The 24,658-nt window shown below is 37.8% G+C and overlaps 2 protein-coding genes across 4 annotated transcripts in view; one reads left to right on the top strand and one right to left on the bottom strand.

Annotated features, from left to right (window-relative positions):
- The window catches only part of LOC132787284 (zinc finger protein rotund), a 46,122-nt gene that overhangs the window by 15,422 nt on the left and 6,042 nt on the right, over positions 1-24,658 (bottom strand). Inside the window, exons 1-6 of one of the 2 annotated variants that reach the window (XM_060794225.1) lie at positions 21,826-22,980; positions 20,390-21,046; positions 13,108-13,209; positions 11,745-11,787; positions 9,994-10,047; positions 8,456-8,739 (exon numbers count right to left, since the gene is read on the bottom strand). In XM_060794225.1, coding sequence (XP_060650208.1) covers positions 8,456-8,739; positions 9,994-10,047; positions 11,745-11,787; positions 13,108-13,209; positions 20,390-21,046; positions 21,826-22,248 — 1,563 coding nt within the window. In that variant the 5' untranslated portion in view covers positions 22,249-22,980. Of the gene's footprint in view, positions 1-8,455; positions 8,740-9,993; positions 10,048-11,744; positions 11,788-13,107; positions 13,210-20,389; positions 21,047-21,825; positions 22,981-24,658 lie in introns of those variants that run through there. The other variant, XM_060794224.1, reaches the window with a different exon arrangement.
- On the top strand, positions 1,449-3,591 carry LOC132787287 (GTPase-activating protein RacGAP84C). 2 transcript variants are annotated; one of them, XM_060794230.1, is made up of 3 exons: positions 1,449-2,100; positions 2,168-2,939; positions 3,021-3,591. In XM_060794230.1, the coding sequence occupies exons 1-3, from the start codon at positions 1,850-1,852 to the stop codon at positions 3,036-3,038; spliced, it is 1,041 nt and encodes a 346-aa protein (XP_060650213.1). In that variant the 5' UTR covers positions 1,449-1,849; the 3' UTR covers positions 3,039-3,591. The 2 variants fall into 2 exon arrangements, with proteins under 2 accessions (XP_060650213.1, XP_060650212.1); XM_060794229.1 differs by having other exon boundaries at positions 1,450-2,100; positions 2,168-2,963; positions 3,021-3,585.

Below are 24,658 nucleotides of genomic sequence, written 5' to 3'. Positions count from 1 at the left end.
TTGGCAAATTGTTTTCAAGCCGATTTGGTTTCCAAGCCCTGTGGTATGACATTGAATATCCAACGTTTTGATTTCCATATTGTTTTTCATTTAAAGTCGAATTGTAGCCAACCTTTTTTGGTTAGCTATGTTATAAATTGACTTTTAACTTCTACTGAAACAAAATTTATAAACATATTTTGAAAAAATTTCGAGTTGCTTAGCTTTAAAAACTAATAGAATGTTTAATACATTAATATTGACTGCAAATTGTAATGCAATAAATAAATCGCATCACAAATTTAAAATTGAAATATTAAGTATACGCTGAATTCAAATTTTGATTTCCATATTGTTTTTCATTTAAAGTCGAATTGTAACCAACCTTTTTTTCGTTAGCTATAAACTCACTTTTAACTTCTAGTGAAACAAAATTTATAAACATATTATGAGAAAATTTCGAGTTGCTATTAGCTTTGAAAATCTGTACATTTCTTTTCAAGCTAATATGTTAGAATGTTTAATACATTAATATTGACTGCAAATAGTAATGCAATATATAAATCGCATCACAAATTTCAAATTGAAATATTAAGTGTATGCTGAATACAAATTTTGAATACATAATTAATTATTAGTTTCATGATGAAAGCTTTTTGAATATTTTAATTTCTTATTAATTATGTAATAAATAAAACTGTTATATAATTTTTTTGAACTATTTAAATTCTTACTTATTTTAATTCGAGTTGTATTAGTTTTTAAAATGTTTCAAATGAGTTTAATGTAATGCAGACAGGTAACTCTGTTCTCTAACACATTTTTTTTTCTGTGCCCATTCATTGGTCTGTATACTAAGGTAAATTACACCTGTTTACTTGGACCTGTAAACATTTCGATTAAGTCAAATGTAAATACTTGAATCAAGTAAACATTCTGATTAAGTTCAATGTAACCACAGTGAAATCTCTATATGGCAAACGCGGCAGGTCACACAATTTTTGTCCAATGGGCATGTTGCCTTAATAGGGTTATAAGATTATTTATTTAAAAAGGTTATCTGTAATTAAAATTAATACTGACACTATTGGTAAAGCAATGGCTGCAAAGGCCTTAAGCTTTATCAGATAATTTGCACCAACATTGTATTTTGTAATTTTAAATCTTGTCAATCATGTCAACATTTTCGTACTACATACAATATTGGAACTTTTTAGGAAAAGAAATAATCTGTTTATTGACGAGAGTTTTTATTTTGTTTTTGAACCTATAACAGGTAGAAGGCAACGTCATTAAGATTGTTTTAAATGTTTGCCACTGAATATTTGTATGTAAAAACTATCTGCCTTACAAAAGGTTTAGCTTAATAGAAGTGTGTGTTATGAGAAGATTTACTGTAATTGTAGTAGATTGTATTATTCTTATAGGAGACTGATCTGCACAGTGGTGAAAACATCACAATTTCAATTCATTAAAAGTCAATGCGATATAGCAAACTCAAATTTTTTCGTAGATTGTCAAACATAGAGAAAATAATTTAATTTTTTCGCTTCCATTCAACTCAACGATCAACAGTATTCTGCTGTTCTGTTCTTATTGAACAGTTGCAGCTCAGAAGAAACAGCGAAACCACATTCGACGAACTGAAGTCTTTCCAGAAAAATATTGGACACACAGCTGACTCAATGAGTAGTTGCAGCTGATTTAGTCAATACACAAGAAACATATACATGTATATACCGAGAAGTCTAGTGTATATACGAAAGAAGTATATCGCAAGTTGGCGATAACTGGAAGAGAAAACAGACGTTGTGCATGTCGACTGTGTGGCAAGTTGTCGTTTTATTATTTGCTGCCGCAACGCGCCGAGATGCAGACCAGGGACAGAATTCGACGTGAATATAATTCATATAATGACCTGAGCAGACAGTTTTGCATGTACGATGACCAGTCAATGGATTCGCTGGACGATCGCATCGAGATGAATCCAAATGGATGCGAGACTGATTGCTACACTCTCTGCCCGTGTCCCCAGCCATCGTTGCTGCTGCTGCGCCAGCACAACTTCAAGCTCAAGGTTTATTACTCTAATGTGGGCAACTGCGTGCAATGCAACAAACGGTGAGTGATTGCTTTCATTGTGGATATTGACCAGATTACAATAATGATTACCATATTTCGAGTACAGCATTCGCTTTGCAGTAGCCAGTTTGAGGTGTCGGGATTGTCCGCTACGTTGCCACACGGAATGCTATGACCAACTGACCGTTAACTGCATACCCCAACCTTTGATCAGCTCGAAGCGTGGCCACTTGAGTGACTTTGCACCCGATGCGGCGCCCATGGTGCCTGCTTTGATTGTGCATTGTGTGACGGAGATTGAGGCACGCGGCTTGGAGCAGGAGGGTCTGTATCGCGTCTCCTCCACCCGAGAGAAGGTGAAGCGTTTGCGGCACAAGCTGCTGCGTGGCAAGACGACGCCGCATCTTGGCAACAAGGATACTCACACGCTCTGCTGCTGCATCAAGGACTTTCTACGTACCCTTCAGCGTCCACTGATACCCGTAATTCACAGACACGACTTTGTACTGGCAACCCAACAGAACGATCCTCTGGCTGCCGAGGAGCAACTGTATCTGGCTGTCGTTGATCTGCATCGGGCACATCGCGACACCTTGGCGTTTCTTATGCTGCACTGGCAGCGCATTGCTCAGAGTCCGGCCGTCAAGATGTCTATCAACAACATCGCCGTCATCTTTGCGCCCACACTCTTTGACGACGTCGATCTCAATCTGAGCAACGTGGTAATATGGCAGCAAGTCCTGAGAGTTTTGCTCTTGCAGCCGCCAGGCTTTTGGGCGCAATTCCTTGAGGTGGACTCGCTGATGCCTGCGTGTTCGCTGGACGACGACGAGTGGAAACGCGAAAGCAATCATTCCCCCAGCGTGCATTGGCAATCGGTAAAAACGTATTTTAGATCTATGGTAACTTTGTGATTTGCCGCGTAGTTTTTACGATATTAATTGATTATTTTATTATAGGTAAATCTTGCAGGCTAAGAAATGGAATGATTGAATGAACCGCCCATCGAATATGAAGAAGTCATAATAATACCTGGCAAAGTTTATTTGGACTTCATCGAAACTTAACCACATTGAATGAAACCAATAATTGAATACTTTATTATAATTCGTCGAGTTTCCATTAATACCAAAGTATAATTTATTGTAAACTCAGGAAATGCTATTCAAGTTCTCTTAATTTATGCAAGCATTTCAAATTTAAATTTCAATTCACGCTACTGATGAGTAGACACAGACAGCCACAGTCGAACAGATAGAAAAGAAAAATCAGAGAGAAAGAGAGGGAGGAGAGGAATTTAAAAAAAATGTTGTAAAATTAATATTTCCCTTGGACATTTTGTATGTTGTTTATTATTTATATTATTTTAAGCAGAAAGCAAAACACATAGTGGAATATTTGTACGTAAATAAATAAGTTGCTTAAAGCGTTAATACAATAACAAATGAAAATGCGCACAGAAAAAAAATGTAAAAACTAGTTGACGTTTTAAAAACAATTTTCCGAGTGCTCGGCAAAAAAATTGATCATTTCATGCAAAATACAGAATGCAAAATGCCAAATACAAGCAAAACAAAACAAAACACTTAAATGCAACGGGCGAGTGCATAAATAGGAACACACACACACACAAAGGCACACGTGCAATCGTCAATGCATTGGAAAAATAATAATGTACATATAATGAAATTAAAAATAAACAAGTTGCAGTCGTCGGACAGAAAGAGATGGCCAGAGAGGTGGACAAACGAGATGGCAACAATAGAATTCATTGTGCGAGTCTGTTGCTAACCGCACTAAAAATTGGGTGCCAATGCAATGGATGAGTGGCGTTTTTTTTTCGGTCGATAGAGGACGACACGTTAGCATTAACCAAAAGCTAATGCCAAAGGCCGCTGACCAACACACATATAACACAAACGCTTACACACACACAGATGCGCATGCAGGGGCAATGACTAAATGCATGGCCCACCAATACCGTAACAGAAAACTGCAACGCACAATGAGCAAAAAAAGAATAACAAACAAAACAAAACCAAAACAAAGAGGCAAAAAAAAGAAAAATATAAAAAAATAACAAAAATCAACGGCAACAATAAAAATAAAAATAGTTTACATAATTCATGCATTATATCGGATAAAATTTTAATGCCCTGCGCTCAGCATGTGTGCGTATGCAAGCGTCTGTATGTGTGCGTGTAAGCTGCGCAGTTTGGCAAAAAAACGTTGCCTACTTGGGGGCGCGTGTTAAAATTATTTAACAAATAGCACGTTTGCAATGTATGTGAGTGTGTATGCCAAACACGCGTACTACATACGTATATGTGTGCGTATGTGTGTGTGTGTGCATGGGCGGCATGTATGCATAATCGCTTGCAGTTTTTTAGACTTTTTAGCCTATTTTTATTGTTAATTAAATGAGGGGAATTACAGACACACTGACAACTTGTGCATGTGCGTGACTTGCATATGTGGTGCGCAACAGCATATACGGCGGAGCCTTTGCGTGTGTGTGTCTGTGAGTGTGTGTGCGAACGCTTCGGTTTTTTTTTTGCACTTTTTGTATTTTTCTATTCTTTCCTAACGTGGCAAAACATTTTTCGCTCGTTTTTCGCATGTAATTTCACTAATTGATAGTGTGAGCTATTTGATGTCCCCATCCCCGTTTGATGCCCATCTCCCCTCGTCATACGAGCATGCATCTCGGCTTTGTCCGGAGCCTCGTTCGTTTTGCTGTCCGTGTGTAATTGTGTTAGTGCACATACGAAGTTGGCCGGTGAAGGAAGGAAGATGAGTGAATAAAAAAAGTAAAATAAACGGCAAATGTAACTAAAAAATTGCTGTTAAAAATAATAAAGGGGCATTACGTGTGTGCGCGCGGGGGAGGCGTGGCAGCGCCTAAAAGGCAACAGCAATTTAATGCCGCGGACACACACACACACACACACATCCACATACTGCGCACGTATACGTAATAATAATATGATATAAAAAGCGTTGCATACTTTTGCGCTTATTTCAGTTAATTTTTATACCCTGTATACTTCACGTATAATAATTGATTTAACATGGACTAATAGTATGCTAGTTTCATTTTTATATGTTTCTCCTATTTTTAGAAAGGCTTTACGTAATTGTGGCTAGACTAAAAGGTATTCTCTTACTCTGGGATCTTGTGGAGTAAATTTGGTTAGATTTTACATAAGCGACACATTTTGTTAGTTTGTTTATTCTAAAATTGGGTGTGCAAAGTCGTTACAAAAGCTAACAATATGAAGCAGTAATTTTGGAATATATTCACATAACTCGCATAACTTTTAAATTAGTAAATAAATAGTATCACTCAGAAGCGTGACGCATTCCAAGAGCTGCTGATAGTAGACATATTCGATCAAAGAATCAGATTCAAATTGCATTGATTTTACTCAAAGGTTGTCAGTCGCGTTAAAATTATTTTAAAATAAATTATTATTACCGAATGGTTTCGATTCGAAAGGCAGTGAGTGTAGATGGATGCCACGACCAGTTCATACACGTATGTAGTATGTATGTGTGTATATCCTCCCACTTTTCAAAAAAAGTGCAAATAATTTTTTGGCCAACAAAAAGTCGAAAAATAACATTTGCCCCTCCTTTTCAGTTGAGCTGAAAAGTACAGCAAAAACTAAAAAAAGGAGGCCAGAGAACTGCAGCACACACTAACACGATAGGCTGGCTTTAGCTCTTTCTCACACACACGGACACGGACACGGACTCGGACACATGCACACACAGAAACACATGGATGTACGTACGCAACCCACAAGTGGACATGCTGCTATATACGCTATATAGACATGGAGATGCGTCAAAGGCATTAAAAAAAAAAGTGGCTCATGCTGCTGTTGGTCTACAACGCAGATGAGAGTGCCAAGTGAAGTAATTCCAATTGAAGCTGTAGATGTAGCTGCATTGGCAACAGCAGGCAGCAGGCAGCAAGCAGCATGCAGCAGGCATCAGCCTGCAGGAGCCAGCAAGAACAACAACAAACCGACTGCCAAAGCAGTAGCAGAAGCACAACAAAAAAATTCAAAGTGTGGGTAATTAAAAACGTAGCAGCCCAACAGACGCTTTTGAGCGTAGAAACGCACTAATTTTCAGTAGTGCAGCTCACACAGCACACACACATGTTCACTCATAAATTCGGATTGTATGTGTGTGCGTGTGTGTAGTTCAGCTTAAAAAAGAAATACAAAATTGACACACACACGCACACACACACTCACATGACAACTGCGAATTCACTCGCACGCAGCAGCAGCAACAAAAATGCGAGATGTGAAAAAAAGAATGTAGCATACTTTTAGGCATGCTGCTATTTCACTTTGCCTTGCACAGCACAAATGAACACCTCGCTGCTCTAGCTTCGTTGTTGCTATTGTTTTTGGCTTTTCAGCAGCGTCATCAGCATCATCAGTCGTCCCACTATGCGTGCCGTCTCCTTGTGTATAAGTGTGTGTGTTTTCTGGCGCCTACCGCTCGCTCATCAGTGCTGCAAAAGCTGTTAGCTCCGCACCACAAATTGTGGGCGTTCTGGGTGTGGCATATCTGGCCGACATATCATTCGTCCAATGGACAACAAATTTTCGTTGTCGACGCTGTTCACGTCCAAAAAATATACATAACAACAACAACAACACCAGCAGGAACATCGGCTACAGCAGCAACCACAGCAACAACCAAATTCAACTACAACAATTTTGCTACTATTTCTACAACATTTTTTTATGTTCCTCTCTGGGCGTTGTTCAATTTACATACTTTCGTTTTTTTCCAATTTCTGTATTATACAGCTACACCCATGCACACATATACCCATACGCCCAATCAAGAGAAGAAATTAAAGAATTATGATTGGTTTTATTCACTCCCTTCCCTACCTTCAAAGAGTCAGTTAAAGAAACCAAAAAAGAGCTCTCCATTTTTTCGTGTGTGAGCAGGGTTTTAAGGTATCTCATTACGAGCATATAACATTTACAATAATGCATGAGCCACTGAATCACTTAAAGCTATTAACTACATACAAATTTTATATTAAATATATATAAAAATAGTCCTGTGCCAATTGTCAATTCAAATAATCGCATGCGTACTTCAGCAAGAAAAATCCAGAGTGTATTGCTTATCATATATTACTTTAAAAACTTGATTTTATTACTCTATCCTGGCATAATTATATTTTTCTATGTACTATATGCATATGTTTACTATCACTTTTTATAATCGTTAGAGGAAAATGTACATTGCGATCAGATAAAAGCCTCGGATTTTATTCAAGAAATAATAAAGCAAAAGCTGATTGATTGACAGTCTCGTATTTTTTGTACTCTGTGGTATATTTTGACTATAATAGTATATCGATATACCAAATATAGTTTTTGCGTAATATTAGTATTTTACGGTATATTAATTTGGTATATTTAAACGATAATACCAAACGGTTTTACTTTTATTCAGAATAAATACTTGGTATCTCACTGTCGAGCACACTCGTCATAAACTGTTCTAGTATAAAGGTAGTTAACTTCCATTATCACCCAATATCAGTTGCAATCAATCTGTGTATATTACTATTCCTGAAGAGTCAAGCCCACCTAGACTGTCTCCCACGCATATCACACACTTTACAGTCGAAAAATCTTGATTTGCCACCTGCTCCTGGCAACAACAACACATCGACGGTAACGAAGAGAAACCCGTTAAAAACAATAAGCTCAATTAGCTGCAATTAACAGGCAGACAAACACACACACACGCTCGAGGTTGCAAATATATACGTATACAACGCACACACATATATGTATATATTGAGGTCGATGCATAATTGACATTTTATGAGCGGCTGCAGCATCTGTCGGCCTCAGCTTGAGTGTCATTAATACAATGCGAGGAGGACGCAGGAGGGACGCAGTGTTATACTGGCCAAGTGTGTAAGCCGCCAAACTGAAATCTGAATGAATTGTGGGAAAAAATGCACTTGATTGGCATTGGGCAAGGGAAAGGAAAGGATGAGGATGGGGATGAAATGAAAGAGGCACCAACTGGTGGCTGGGCGTCTGAAATTCGAAACTTTGTCCCAAGCAAATCAACTGGAAAATGGTAAACAAAAGCCTACGTCGCCTACATCGTTGCCCCATCGCATCCAGCGATGCGTTCTCTCGAGCCGCTGTCAATGTTCTCGGGGCTAAGTGGCCAGCAATTTGTGCAAGGCCGTTGGCCAAAAAATGTTAACTGTTAAAACCTTTGGTCTTAACTTACAGTTAAGGGCAATGCAAACACAGCTAGCAACCAACCATCAACCAGTTGGTTCATCGCTTATCGTTCGTCGTTCAATAATCGTTTCACAACTCACCTGCGGGCACATTTTGCATTGATACTTGCGTCCACTGCCGCCAGCCGGTGCGTGTCCCCCGGTCGCGCCCACTCCAGGCCCGCCCATTTTGCTGGCATTAATGGGCTGGGGCACAACGAGCAGGGCTGCCGCCGATGCGGCTGCCACCGCGTTATTATGATGATGAGCAGCGGCTGCTGCGGCGGCGGACACATGATTGCCATGATGAGGGCCAACACCCAAGCCAGAGTTGCCTCCTGCTCCAGTTCCAGGTCCATTGGCTGCACTCCCGTGTCCCAGGCTGCCTATTAATTAAAGATAGAGTAAGCGTAAGTCACATGGCAGGAAACTACTTAGCATTTAATACATGACATTGAAGCTATTCCATATTAGTAAAAATTAAATTTCAATCAATAGTTTAAAAGAATTTGCATCTAATTGTTCTAAATATATTCTTTATTCATATTTAAATTTGTAAAAAGTATAACTTGAACTACTTTTAAGGAACTCTCTTTCATTTAAGCGTGGATTCCTAATTATGTTTTCGCGTCGGATATTATAGCTATTAGTGCTATTATTGTCAACTAGTACTATTATTGTCAATTAGTACTACGCAAAGATGAGAAAATAATATTCTCTTATACAACACTTAAACTAGAGATTGCACCTCTAATTAACATAATTAATGTGGAAAATTATTATATTTAAATAGTTTTCTTATACAATTAAAAATGTTTTCTTTATTAGCACTTTGCAAGTGTTTACACCAAAGTCATTCGAAAGAATGAAAAATGTTAATGGATGCATAAGTAAACATATTCAGGCTGAAAGAAGTAAAGGAACAAATCAACCGAAAATGAACAATTTAATTAATTTTGCGAAAATGAGGGCATTCAAAAAGTGTAAGAATATATGTACATGCAAGAGAGCAATGGTTACCATAGTTTTCAATAATAAATTATTTTTATCGGAAAGCGATTCGAATTTACCAACACATCTTTTGTTGGGTGCTTTCTTTATTGAATCTTTTCTTAACACTACCAATATTTTTAGCCTCTAATTCTAAATAATAAAGGTCATATTAATTTAACGGAATTTAAATATTAACAGTCTGCATCACGACATATACATTTTATTTATTATTCATTACTTGACTACTGACTTATGTATGGTTTTCGCAACTCGCTTTGAAACGTTCATATTCCTTGATTTATTTATTCTTTTTGGCATTTGTTTAATGATTCGGTGGAAGATTCTACGGCCTTTTTTAATGATGTAGCTCAGTCGAAACAGGGTATAAACTGTGTTTCAACAATATACGACTCCTTAGAATTTGAGCTTCAATGTCTAACAATATATCGCTAATAAAAAACTATTAAAGGTCAGATCAAACATTATTTTAGTTCGCATAAGGTGATCATAAATTCTAAACTATTGTGTAGTTACGCGTATCATATTTCTTCAAACTCTTGAGTAGAATAGAATGTAACATGCTGTTGACATGTGCCAAAGGGCCTTAAAAGGCCAAATGCTTGTGTGGAGTTGAAGTTACGACTTACCTTGTCCGGTGACGGCCGCATGATGCTCCAGACGATTGTCATCCAGAAAGTGACCTGCAATTGAGTTGTTTGCTTCAGTTGATGTTGAATTGTGTCAGCTGTGGCGCCATCTAATGCTGCCACACGGGTGTCCATCAGCCGTCGCGCTCGCTCGCTCTCTGCTCAAGTCGCGACATCTCGCTACGTTCACTCACGTCACTTTGTCCACTGTCGTTGTAGCTGGCAACTTGCAACTTCCAGCTGCCACCTGCCACCTGCCGCCTGGCATCTGCCACCGCTTGTTGCCTGCCCCATTGCCGACAGTTCCTTGCCGTGCAGCGACTCGCTGGCTTGTCTAATTAAACTTGGTCGCTCTGATTGCCACTGGGAAATCTCTCAACTGAGTTACAGTTTATGTGAAAATAGTTTCACATTTCCCACTTCTTTATACCCCTCCTTCCCCAATCCCACTTCGCTTCTTTCTCGTTGTATTTATGCCTGCCTGAGCTCCATCTATTCATCTGTCTATCCATAATTGAGTGCCCAGCGCATTTGCGTGCAAAAATTGTGTGAATCTGTTGATGAGCTAACCTAACTGATTCTGACTTTGAGTGCTGGATTAATTGCCTGTTGATCAATGAAATGACGGGGCGCCCCGCTGGCATGTCAAAAGCATTTTCTAATAAAGCATTTGCAGACAATTGTTGCCACCAAATCGGTTTGCAGTCGGCTCGTCAAGTTGTTGTGCTCGCTTCTTGTACTCGTAATTATTGTGGGGCCAAGCAAACATTTTCAGTGTTAATTACCACCAGCGCTCGCTGGCGAATTGGCGCCAAGCGGAAAAGTTGGCAAAGTCGATAACCAGGCCAGGAGACAACAGTCAGCAGCGAGCAACAAGCTTGCAGCAATATGAGCTACTATTTGCAGCCAGGTCTGAGTCATGGCCAGTGAAACGAGTAGAAGCAAGTAGTAGGAGCCGTCTTATTGTTAATTTGTACAAGCAAAAGCCAAGGCAGGGCATGAAAGAGTACAAGAGTAGGAGCCATTGCATCGCATAGATACATCTACATCTACATTGTTGCCACAATGTTATAGATGCTTATCGCAGCAGCAGCAGCAACTGGAACAACAACAATGTTATTGGCCAATTGCCTAGCGTTGACATTATCGGGCCGAGATCATTGCCGCCAACGGAGCGAACCGATATCGAATCGATATCGAGCCCAACAAGCCCCGAACCCGTTTCGCTGGAACCCTTTTGGAGCGTGTTGCTGTCAATGTTGCCGCTGCCAATGTTGTTTGCATTTTAGGAATTTATGTAAACATGTTGTAAGCATCTTGTTGCCAATTGTTGTTGCTACTGCTACTGCTGCTGCTGCTTGCTGTTCTTTTCAGTTAAAGGTCAATTTTTCGGCGTGCTCCGTGGGAGTATCGCAAAGTATTTGGGATAACATTGTGCGCTCGCCTTTGTCTTTGTTGTTGTCGTTGTCGTCTTTGGCCATCGTCATCGTCATGCCGCACGCGTGTAGCAATTTAACGTGTATATGCAACGTACTCGTATGTGCAGCGTATCTTGCTTGCAGATTCCTATCTACTTCGATATTTAACTCTCGCAAACGCGCGCGCGCCCTCAATCCAAATCTGCTCGAGATTTCGTGATTATCGTTTCTTGTTCTTGTGAGCAATTAATTAACCACTGCGCTCCCAAAAATGTGCCTCGCAAATCGATTGAGGCAGGTCGCGAGATGTTTCAAGTTTTGTTCGAAACTTACCTTTTTGCAGATTGTTGTGCAGGTGGTGATCATTCATTTTGGCCTATAACAATCAGAAATTTAATTCAGATATTAAATTATTAATAACTAATATACAATTTAACTTAAGCTTTAATAATATAATTGTTGGAAATATAACCTCTGATTAATAGTTAACAATTGGCCAATAAACACTTTTAAACAAGCCTTATTATTATAGCCAATCAAATGCAACAAGAGTAATTTAGGGCTTGCTGTCAAAATATTTAAATAATTTCTAATGATTTCCACCAGATAAACGAATTAAAAGGCCATCAATAAACGCAGCACGAACAACAGCAACAACAACAACAATTACGAAATTGAATCCAAACTAAACTATGGTGTGGCATATGTGAATAAAATTTCAACGGCTGTCAATGTGATTTATTTGCTCCGCCAACAAAAAAACGAAACATAAAAATAGATATCCAGACGACTATCTGACAATCCAATAATAACAACATGGAAAATTCAAATCAAACGCGTGACAAAACTCGCCGACTAACAACAAACGAAATCAAAATCAAATTCAGCGGCAAAATATGAAATAAAAATTCTAACTGGGCCAAAGCGAGAGTGTTAGAAAAAATGTAGAAAAAATCAAATGGAAAAAAAAAATATTAGAAGCTGCGGCTTCTGCACTCGATAGCCACTAAATTGTGGATATACATATGTACTATGTAGGTTAACAGCATCGAGACTAGATCCTATATCTGTGTGTTTGTCTCTGTCTGGGCGAGACATGACCTAGGACACATGCCACATGCTACATGCCACATGCTGCAGTTTACATAAAATGCAATGAAAAATACAAAAGCAAACGGCAAAAATAAAAATCCGTTAACTTTTTCTAAACATTTTCCGATATGCTTAGAAAGAACACACACAAAAACGAGAGCCAAACAAAAACAAAAAGAAAAACAAAAACTAAATAAACAGCCGCCAGAATGCAACAAGAAAAATACAGTTATTTGTATACAAATATTGCTCACAAAATAAAATAAAAAAATAGAGACAAACCATTGAAGGCTGCAGGGGATCTCCCCGTCTGCTATAAAAGTAAATAAAAAGAAAAACGAATAACAACAAATGCAAAGCGGCGCCGTCACGCGAATTTAGAAATGTTTTTGTTTTTGATTCTGCTCTGCTCTTGTTGTTGTTGCTGTTCTATTTGTTGCATTTTTGCCTTTGCTTCCTGTGTGCTTCTGTTTATTTTTTTTTCGAGGTGGAATCGTTTTTTTGCATGTGCCATAAAGTAATACCCCATTCTATGGGCGCTTAACGGCACTTGCTTATACCACTTACACCGCTAGCACCACTTACGCCACTTTGCACCACTTACCTCATATTCCTGCTTCAGCGACATCGGATGATGCTCGCTGGCATGCTGATGGCTGCGCGGTGTCGGTGGCCAAAGATTGTAATCGCTAATATCCTTGGCATGCTGCAAAGACACAACAAAAAATGAGAATAATGGCAGCGCTTATATATTTACTCTCAATTCGGGTCATTGGTAGATTGGTAGTTTCATTTCTTAAGGTCAACAATATTACAATTCAGATTATACAAATAATGTTCTCTGTCATTCAAAATAAGGCACTGTATAAACAGAATTTAATACAAAGCCGTTAACTTTTATTCACCTTTATTAAATAAATTTAAAAGTCTGCACATCGAGATTTAAAATACTTATAAATAAAATGTAATACTTTTAATAGATTAATTGACTTGACCAAATATAATCATTTATTTTCTTCACTAAGAAGTAAAGTAAAATGCTCGATATCAAATTAAAATGATTTAACAAGTATGAAAGTTATAAAGGAGTGTGCCCGGGCATTTTGAATAAGAGAAAAACAGTGCGGTATTATTCTAAAAAATATATCAAATTAATACACCAAAAAACACTAAAATATATGTGGTATATTGATATAGTAGTTATTATTGTATGTATCAAAATTACGTCTGCAAAAATTTTAGTATAAAAAGTATAGCTCTATCGATAATATCTGAGATCCAATGTTTCATACGGACAGACGGACAGACAGACAGACAAGCAGACAGACAGACAGACTGACTGTTGAAGCAGATCGAAAATGTATATATTTTATTAGGTTGAAGTTGTCTTCTTCTGTGTGTTACATTCACTTCCTGGAGGCAGAAAGTTTATATTAGAAAAGGCATACAACATAATATACAGATGTTTATTAATAATGAGCATGTTCGAATTATAATATTGAAATATATAACAGAAACCTCATTATACGCGCATGATTTGATATTATAGTACTAAAGTAAAGTTCAATGAATGCTTAGCATTCTTTAATTATCATTTGATTGCGTAACAAACAAAAACCAATTAATAAATGTTTTTTTCTCTTATAAATGACTTTGCTTAACTCAAATATCAAATGTTTAGCACATGATATCAACAAAAAAATATTTTTAAAAATTTATGCAAACAGTTGGCATGCTAAAGAAAAAGGGACAACGATTTTTTCGCTCACAATAATGTGAAATTGAGTTCAAATCAATTATATTTTCATGTTTTTATTGAAAGCTCACTTTAATGATTTTTACCCATTTATCTATATGTAATATGAGTTTTTAAAATTACAGAAAAAAATGTATAGAAAAAAATTCTATGACATCGGCCGTCTATCGTTTGTCGTGTCACAACTTTCAAACTTGTGCTTGCAAAAATAAAAACGAAAAATTCAAACTGTCTGTGTAACAAATACAAAAATTTATATGGATGTATATGGAGGAGTGTCAATTGAAATAGAAAACCGCGTTACACACAATCGAAGGTGTCAAAGCGACGGCGTTGGCGGTAGAGAGTTGGCTAGCTGCAAAAGTGCGGCGGCTTTTTGGTGCAGGCAGAAAAACGAAAAAAAAAACTTTGAAAAAGTGTTGCATATCGCAAGGGGAGTTGCCACAGCGTGTGAAAACGAAGCAGCTCGCGTGTGTGTATTCTATGGAGATGTGTGTGGGTGGTTCATGTAGCATTGGTTTTTGCTGCTTTAGTTGCTTTTAGTTGCCCAGCAACCAAACTCATGCCATGTGAGCGTGAGCATGTGTGTGTGTGTGCGGCATGCATGCTGCAACGACTAGTTAGTAGGTGGACAAACGAAAAAGTAGAAGAAATGTCGACAACGAACAAAAAAAAAAACAACAAAAATAGAAGAGGAATACACAGGCACACACAGACACGCACAGCGTTGCGTTGGCAGCTGCTGATGAAGATGACCAGAGCCAAAGCCAGCGTCAGAGCCATGGACATCAACGGAAGTTCTCTCTAACCAACATAGCAGCCAGTCAGACAGCCAGCCAACAACAACAACAACAACAGCAACAACAACAACAACAACAACTAGTAGAAGAAGGCGTCGCATTGCCCACGCCAACTTCCGGACAGCCGCCGAGTTCGGTTAGCTGCAGCACGCAGCAAAATAGAACAAAACGAAAATTCGCAAAAAAAGAAATCCAAAAAGCAAAAGGAATAAAAAAGTTTGGTGAGCACAGCAGCAGCAGCAGCGGCAGCATCAGCAGCGCTCTCTCAGCGTTGCTATCACTGTCTTGCTCTCCAGGTCGCACTCTTTCTCATTCGCACGGTGACCAGCTCCAAAACATTGAAAAGAGCCGAGCACATGGCAAAAAAATCAAAACAACAATTTTTTTTAACCCCTTCACAGCAACTGCGACGTCGACGTCGACAACGACAACGACGCCGACGTCGACTGAAGTCTCACACTTTCTCCTGGCGCTTTGACTCATCCCGATACTTGGTGGTTGGGTGGTGCAGTTTCTATGACCAGTCCAACGTCTAGCAGAGCAACGGAAAAAAAGTGCAAAAAATTAGGCGGAAAACGTGAATTTTTTTGTGCAATTGCAGATGTAGAATATCCGAACTCAAACCCCATTTCCAAGTCCGTACTGAAACCTCGAACCAACTGTCGAGCCCAAAGCAAAACGCGCTTTGCACAATGTAACAACCTTTGACCATACCAGACAGACTCCAACTTTACATTTTGTTCCTGTTTTTGGGCAATTCTCTCCTTTTTTTTGTATTTTTTTTATTATTCAGCTGAGCTTCTCGTTTTGGTTTTATTTAACTTCTTTCGCCTTCTTCTTTTTATTCATGTTGCCGCTGTCTGCTTCTATTGATTTTTTTCGCATTTAGTTAGAAGCACAGTTCTTTTTTTTTGCGTTTCGCTGCTCCATGTTCAAATGTTTGACCATCCGCACTCGATTTTTTCCCCATGGCATCTCTCAGCTGCGGCCTGAGGTTAGAATTTGTTCTTATTGTTGTGCTCAACCCGCTCGAGTTACAAATTTGTTCAACTTTATTGCAATTACTTTAAAAATTGAAGTTGCCAGCGGTTGTCGCGGTTTTTGGGTCCAACACCATCACATCGATACCAATACAAATACTAATACCAATACGAATACAAATACGAATGGCAGGCCATTTGAAATTTCGTATCGCAGCAGCCGTGACTGGCCCCATTAGTCAGTTTCAGCCCAGTTTTAGCTCCAGTTTAAGTCTCATTCCATGTTGCGCTTTTGCCCCGCTTCGCTTTGCCATTCAATTTTCACTTTTTTTCTTGCATTTTGTTTTGTTTTTGTTGCTCTGCACTTTTCACTTTGCCGTCACGTTGACTTTTTTCTAATTGAAGTATATAAGTATTAATTGCAATGCTTTGTTGTGAGGCGTGTTGCGGTTTAGGGTTTCCTTTCTGCTTGGTTCCGGCCACGGCTGGCAGCACGTTTGACCCACGGTCTCAATGACTATACATTTTAATTGGAATCTTAAAGTTGCCCACACAACAGATTATGTTAAGGTCTTGAAGCCTATCCAGTTTTGTGCACCAAAGTTTATTTGAATATATACACATCCGTATAAAAAAATCATAAAATGATTGATATTATTAATAAGAAACACTGACTTAAATATTCGTCTATATCTATATTTATAAGTGCCTATAAAAAACAATGTTGTTTCAATAGAAATTTCCGAGAAACAATTAGATTCCTCTACCTATAGGATAGAAGAGTATTATAGCTTTGTGCCGGCAGGATATGTATGTAACAGGCTGATTGACGCAGCTCCGAGCCAATAAGGTATATACTATATATTCTTGATCAGCGTCAACAGACGAGAAAATAAAGCCATGTCTGACCGTCTGTATGGACTCCTATAGAGACTATAGAGACTATAGATAGTCATTAAACCACCCAAATTTAATTTGATTTTGAAATAGTTAAGTGTATCGTGAACATACTCACAATTAATCAAAAATTAAATGGTATATAAATATACAATTTCTTAAAATATTAACCCCGTCGATCAAAACAGTTAGAGCGGATGAAACTACATGTGCTTTGGATGTCGGGATTAAATGAGATCAAAGACAACTTTAACGCTCAAAAATAACAATTAATGACAGATTAAAGTACACTTCAGCATCAATATCGTAAGATAGCGTATCATCTTTTCTGAGCTTTAAAACTCTCAAATTTCAAGTCTGGTTCTCTTAAGCGAACTTTGAGTAAAGAAAATTAAGTGCAATTGCTTTCAAAATTAATTAGTAAACTTTGCAATGTTTGCTTTCTGTCTCTCTCTCGGCGTGTAACTAATTTCACTAATGCAAGTGACAAGAACAAGTCTTGAAGTTGAATTGACCCAACGATTGTTGACTCCCAGTGGCCAGCTAGGCGCGATTGTCCATTGTTGAACTTTAAAAATTAATTAACTACGGATATCCTTTAAAATTCGGTTGGCAGCAGGCGTTGCAAGTTTTAAATTGTTTTGCCGGGGCCAAAACACTCGCTAACGAGTGGATTCGAGGGACGAAACCTTTTCGACTGTACACGTCCGCGGCAGGTTCGACCCTCCGTTGTCCTTGGAGACAATCAATCTCCATTCAAAACAATAATTCCTCCTCACGAAAAAGTGAAAAGCGAACTCAATGAACACCAATGGCAAGAACTCGAACAAAAACAAAAAGCAGAAAAAGTAAAAGAAATCAAAAGGAGAAAAACATTCAAGAACACACGAAATAAAATAAAAACAAAGATTGCAAACAGAAAAGGAAAGGGAAAAAAGGCAAACAAAGTTTAACGCGTCGCGCAAAGAAAAACTTGTTTACATCTTGAAAAACGCAAAAAAACGCGAAGTGAAAAATGCAACAAAAAATCTATAAGAATTTTTTTCCCTTCCTTGTGGCACGCGAGCAGCTTTGCAGCGCAGTCAAGAGCAAGGATATTCGTGGAAGGAGCAACGGAGAAGCCAACAAAAAAAAAGTGAGGCAAAAAAATATTCTCTGTGTGGGGAAAAAAAGGGCAAATAACATTTGACAACGCTGCTCAAAGGATTTTTTTTTATACTTTTTTTTTTTTTAACGTCGCGTCTGCTTGCTCAGTGAGTCGGTGGCAGGGGAAACAGCAAACGGGAAGGGACATTGTTCTTGGTACGGTGGACTTAGACTGGAACTAGGACTGGGAAACTGCGGGATCCTGCCTGCTGTTGGTCGTGTAGCAACAGCCGGGTGCTCAGACAGCAACGGTTTGAGTTCGGTCAGTTGTCGGCTGAGGTTCGTCGAGTGAAAGTGCAGCGGGTTAGGCAGCGGATGCTCATCTGGGTTAGGTTAGAAGCAATGTGAGGCTGGAAGCCGGGCTACCCACGCATAACTTGATGTGGCGTGGCAAATCGCTCTATGGAATTGCCAAAATGCGATGGCTCTGTAAGCACTTCTGAAGTGTGAGGCAAGTGCGAGGTAATGAGCTGACCTGAAGTTTAATTATTGTTCAGTGAATCCACTACAGATTGAGGATGTTGGATTTCCAACCGAGTTTTGTAGCAACATGATTTAAAGCTAATAAGATAATATATTCTGATACTAATTGCATATTAAAATAAATAAAATCATTCAAAATAAAAGTTTAAAGTTTGATTATTTTTCAGTGAGTCCTCGACAGATTAAGGAATTTAACAACAAAAAAATATAAGTACACGAGTTACTGCATTCTGATAAGAATTGTGCATAAAAAATATATAAAACCAGTTAGGTAGTTAATATATTAAATCCTTAAGCATCAAATTAGAAAATGAAGTGTGCGTAGACTATATACATACATTTATAATCGAGTGCCCCTCTTTAATTAATGTTATCGGTAACACGGCCTATCGATATGTGCTTTCATTTAATTTTGTGCGAGGCAATGATCTGACGTGAAGTTCGATTAATGTTCAGTGAATCTTCAACATATTGAGGATGTTGTATGTTCATAATTTTGTAACAATAAATTTAGAAGTACATAGGCCAAAATATTTTGATAGTAATCAAGTATAAAAATATATAAAATGTTTCAAAGAAAAATTACAAAATGATGTGTGGTAATCTTGGTCTTAACTTAGAGACTATGTAAACATATTAATACACTGTTTGATCAAGGGCATCTGCTTCGTTGATTCAGTTCTCTGATGCAGCTGTTTAGAGATGATAAAGTCAACAAACTCAGGCAGGAAGCAGAAGAATATCAAAGGCAATGGAAACAAATCTACCGAAAATAAGCAATTTATCAAATTATGCATCACTAAGGGCATTCAAAAAGTTAAAAAATATATACATTTTATTTATTATTTATTAAATTACTATACTTATTCCCGTTATTAATCATTAAAAGCGAAATGCTCTGCAACGAAAATATACAAGGTGGTCAAATTGATCGTCTGGCGATTTTCTTTAAACATTTTCTTATTCCTCTGTCTATTTCCTTTCATTTTTTTCGACTGAGTTTTTTATTTTAAAGAATTGCAAACATTTGAAATAATTTAAGGGCGCTTAAAATGGAATATTCAGCTGATTTCCATCAATATCTTTTTTTTTCGACAAATATACCAAAATGTTAGCGAAAATACGGGCACCTTTACAGAATCGTTCATTCAGAATCATATCAATGATGGAATGCTGCGGCAGAAGGTTCTACATATCTGAAACAACACGGTCTATCAGTAAGTGGTTTCTTCTTCTTTTTTGACACTTTATAAGTCTTTATACATAAGTCCTTTGCAGCTATTGCCTTATCAATAGTGTTAGTATTAATTTTAATTATAGCTAATTTTAAATAAATAAATAAATAAGTCTCTAATTAAATTTTCATATTTAGCTACTTAATATTTGAAATAGTAAATTAACAATCGCCTCTCGTTCATGATTAAAATATATTAATAAATTATGTAATAAATATAAAGACTAAGGCCAATCTCCTAGTTTTAACTTGCTTAATATTCTTTTTAGAACTCTTGTTAAGGTTCACTCATTTAATTTACTTAGCTGGTCAAGTTCCTGTGCATATTAATTATGAACTCTCCTGCTAACTACGCTCTGCCTTCCACCTCGCAGTGGACCAACCAACTGTCTAACGCCTTTGTAGGCACCAAGCAAGGACTGCCAGCTACAGAGTTCAAGTTTCAACTTTTGCCCAAGTTACCAACCAAAAAAAAGTGAAGACCAACTTTCAAAATTCTTTTTTAGCTGCAGCAGACAAACTGTGCTCAAATGCCACGCCCAAAAATAGATAGATGGAGGCGTGGGCGGGATGGTCATGCTCATACTTACATCGACGTTGCCATTCCACATATAGTGCATGCCAACCGCGGCGCTGGGATCGTGATGCGTCTGGCCAGTCATGTGCTCGGCCATCACGGCGCTCATCCAGTGGACCAGGCCTTGGGTGGGATTCTGTCCCTGCACACCGCCGATCGGCATGTTGACAGCGTTAGCGGCAGCAGCAGCGGCGGTAACGGCAGCAGCAGTTGTGTTGCTGTTGTCGCTGCTGTTGTTGTTATGGTTGTTGTTGCAGTTGTTGCTGCTGTCGTGAGTTTTACACGTGGCAGCAGCCGCTGATGATTGCGCTGCCGTTTCCGGTGGTGATTTTATGGAATTGCCGTAGCTCGGACGCGTTTGTGATGCGGGTTGCGTTTGGGCTTGAATCAAATTAATTGCGGACCCCGATGTCGCTTGTTGTTGGCTCTCGTCCACAGGCGGCGTTGGTGGCGTTCCTGGCGTTGATGTTGTTGCTGTTGCTGTTCCTGTTCCTGTTCCCGGCAATAGAGATGACCCGGGTCCGGTCTCGCTTGTTTGGTGCGAATTATGCTGATTGTTGTTTGTAGTGTTGTTGTTGTTGTTGCTGTTGTCGTTGATGACTTCGGTGTGCGGTGCGTTGCCGGCTGACCAAACGTAGCCGTTGTTATTGTTATTGTTGCTATGGGGTTTCTGCAAAAGAAGAAACATTTCATGTTTTGTTTTGAATGAAAAGGGTATTCGCACATTTTGATGTTGGCTTATGCATTGAGCATGAAAAATGAAATGATTTTTTGATGATTATTCACTTTTTTCATCTCAAAGCAGTTGTTGTTGCCGTTTCCGACAACAACAAATTTTGGGCCACTCATAATTAGCGTGAACAAACAAACCAAATTTTACATTTTCTTGCGCTTCATTTCTAAAAAAAACAAAAAAAATTGGTACTAAGAATATGAATTGGAGACGGGTTGTTTTTCCCCAAAACGGAATTACTTAAATTGGATTTTAAAGATAATTATGACAGTTGTAATGAGTTCACAGGAAGTGTCATAATTACTTTTCAAATTTATTACCTTAGATATGTAATTTTCAGTCAATAACAAAACTTGCATTACAGGGCTAAATGATTTAGGAGTTCAATAACCCTCAAACAAATTAAAATAAAAAGTTTAATAACTGCCCGAATGTTTTACAATTGCATCAATTCATAAATAACTCAAGTCGATTTAAGTACATCGTTATTCTATAAAGACGCAATATTCTCAGGACAATTAGACAATTAAGTTAAGAAACAAAAATACAATAATTGGAAAATTCCCATTTCCAAAGGCCTTTATTAAATAGTAGTTTATATTTCATTTCTGTAAATTTGTCTAAGGATAATTACTAAAAATTAAACAGCATGGTAAAAATAAAATCTTCTTATTATCAACCATGAAAATAATAATACAGTCAGTTTTCTTACTAACATGCTCTAATGTTTTAAGGACAAACTTCTGCTCCGGAGCGTCTTCATCATCCTGAGGCTGAGACAGTTCAGGCTTAAGCTTGCAGCGCTTCGCTGACTCGACGGCTGCCACACAGACTGCTGAGAACAGCAAATTGCTGGATAGCTGTGAATGTGTGCTGTGAGGAGGAGACAAGCTATTGTGGGCAACTTCATCCTTGACATGCGAGGCTGGCGAAGGCGTTTGCGGATAGCCTCGACTGACTTCGGAAAACTGTTGCTGCTGCAACACAGCGCTGGCGAAGAGACTCTTGTAGAATTCGGCAGGCGTTAGAAAGTGCGATGATGTGGGCGTGACAGCTTTAAATACTCCCATATAGCCAACCAGATCGTCGGCGCGACGACGCTTCAACTGATCCTTTAGCATGATGACTTCTTTGCACATGTAACGCTTAAATGTAGGCAGCACTTTTTTTCTTTAGTTGACAACAATTTCACTTTCGTCAGCGCACAAGGGGAAAGTGTCCCCAACGATTTGTCTAACTTGTGCACCGTTTGTTCGATTTACACATGCACACAAATCCGTTAGCGACCCACAGGCGCAAACACAAACGAGACGAATAAAAACACAAAACGCAAATAAAAACACAAACTTTTTTCTAGCTTCGTTTTCCTGCTTTTATTCTTTGGCTAAACTTTTATTTTATTCGACGGGGGACTGCATAAAAAGTTTTCCAAGCATTTGATATGCTTTATTTTTAGCGTTGACGCGTTGAGTTTTTTGCTACCACTTCCACTTCCATTTCTATTTTGTATTTTTAGATGCAGTTTTGCAAAACAAATACAAATCATTTACGCCCAAAACTGGCATCAAATGACCTTGAAAACTTTTGCCTGCAAATGTGTGAGAGTTTCCTCAATGTGTGTTTATTTTTACACGACTTTTTCCATTTCTTTTTTATGAGAGCTGTTATGCCACATTGTTTAGTTTGCAGTTTATCAAGAATGGGTCTCTGTCAATTTCATTCACTTTTTATTTTCCTTTTTATTATTTTTTATACATTTTTAACGTTTGCGTGATATGCGGCTAAGCTTTTCATTTATTCATTACATCCTCTATTTATAATTTATAGTGTCAGTTACAAATACACGAAATTGGTTTAGTTAGCTGGTTGGGCTATAAAAATTAATCAATGTAAAACCATTAAATATTTCTAAGAAATAAGTTTTACTAATTAAAAAAATACAATTAAAAATGATTCCAGTAACAAAAAAGTACAAATATTTTTCCCTATTTTAAAATCGATCTTGTATACGGGCTATTATAATTTATAGTTCATGTGTACTTTACACATTACTTTGTACTTTATATGTTCACGAAAAAGTCCCGTAACTGAATTTATTGGATTTGCAGCTTATTATAATGAATGATCTGCTATTACAGTTTCTTAAATAATGAATAACAACTGAAAAAGTAATTTTAAAAAAGTTTGCTCTACTTTGAGATACGTGTTACCTATTCTCAATCAAACCATATTCTAGAAATATACCATAAAATACAAAAATATACCGAAGGCTGTATTTGGTATGTCGGTATTTAACTATTGTTCATTCAAAGTATACTATAGAGTACAAAATATATCAGATTGTCAACCAAACTAACTAAGCCTCGATTGACAAACAAAAGTATTTCTTGAATAACTTTGACAATTTTCATCTGTTACAGAATCTGAGATCTGGACAGACGGATAGAAAGACAGGCAGGCAGAGGGACATTACTATCATATATCATCTCTGCTGTTGATACTGGGTGACAATTTAGTAATCTCATAATATACCTTGATGATGGGGAGGTCGAAAATACTAGAAGCTGAATAAACATTTAAAAAATAAGCAATTAAATTACTCATTTAAATTAATATAATTTTAAAAATTTCATAAATAAATGTATAATAAAGAAATATATTCAAAATCGTTGTTATTACACATATTTCGTATTGTTTCGCCGGTTCGAACCTTACAGATTTATTCACGTGTATGTGATATTATTTACTTTAACTCTTTCTATTATATTAATGAAAACATTGATATTTTAAAAATTCACATTATATATTGATATTGATATATTTTTATTTGGTTTTGCACTTTATACGTATTAGGAACTTTCGGTTGCAATTTGTTTACATTGCATTATTTTTTATTTTTATTGATATTGCACTTTATTTAGGAACTTTTGTTGCAGAACTAGTAAGTAAGTAGATGAAAGCTACATTTCAATTTCGTTGCTATAATCAAAGCACACACTAAGCTCATTTAGCATTTCGATTGATTTCCAATGGCCTCTCACTTTGTTAAGTATACGCCACCGAACCGAGCCGAGCCACTTGTATGAGTTTTATCATTTGGCAATGATAGAAAGAATCTTTCATTTCATATCTTTGTGCCTGTATAGCATAGTCAATGGGTTAGATAAATCCGTATTACGTATACGCCGTGTTTCTTGCACTATGTCTTGTGAGAGCTGTCAGTATGTCGTGTGTCGATAAGTGTGCGAGTCTGTGTTGGGTTGGTTTGTCGAGTCCTTGTATCAGTCCCGTCCGTCTCTGTCGTGCAGTCAGCGAGCGTGGGATAGCTTGCAACAACTGAACAACAGAAACTCAAAGTGCAGCAGCTGAAGCTGAAGCTGTAGCTGTAGCTGCCGCAAAAGAAATTGCGAACGCGCGCGAAGCAGTCAAATATGTATACAAAGAACTATACAAATACATGCACATACCCACTAGCACACACATACTCATGCGAACACACATTGTATGTATGTGTAAAAGTGTTTTGTATGTTGTGAATGTTTTTCTTTT

The sequence above is a fragment of the Drosophila nasuta genome, chromosome 2R (genome assembly GCF_023558535.2).
Source record: "Drosophila nasuta strain 15112-1781.00 chromosome 2R, ASM2355853v1, whole genome shotgun sequence".
Classification (NCBI taxonomy): Eukaryota; Metazoa; Arthropoda; class Insecta; order Diptera; family Drosophilidae; genus Drosophila; species Drosophila nasuta.
The sequence above is the reverse complement of the archived record's forward strand: the minus strand, read 5'-3'. Positions and strand labels throughout refer to the sequence as shown.

Excerpts from the sequence above, each read along its gene's own strand:
- LOC132787287 (XM_060794229.1), top strand. The coding sequence starts at position 1,850 with ATGCAGACCAGGGACAGAATTCGACGTGAATATAATTCATATAATGAC. Across the intron at positions 2,101-2,167 it reads TGCGTGCAATGCAACAAACG|CATTCGCTTTGCAGTAGCCA; the intron begins GTGAGTGATTGC and ends TTTCGAGTACAG.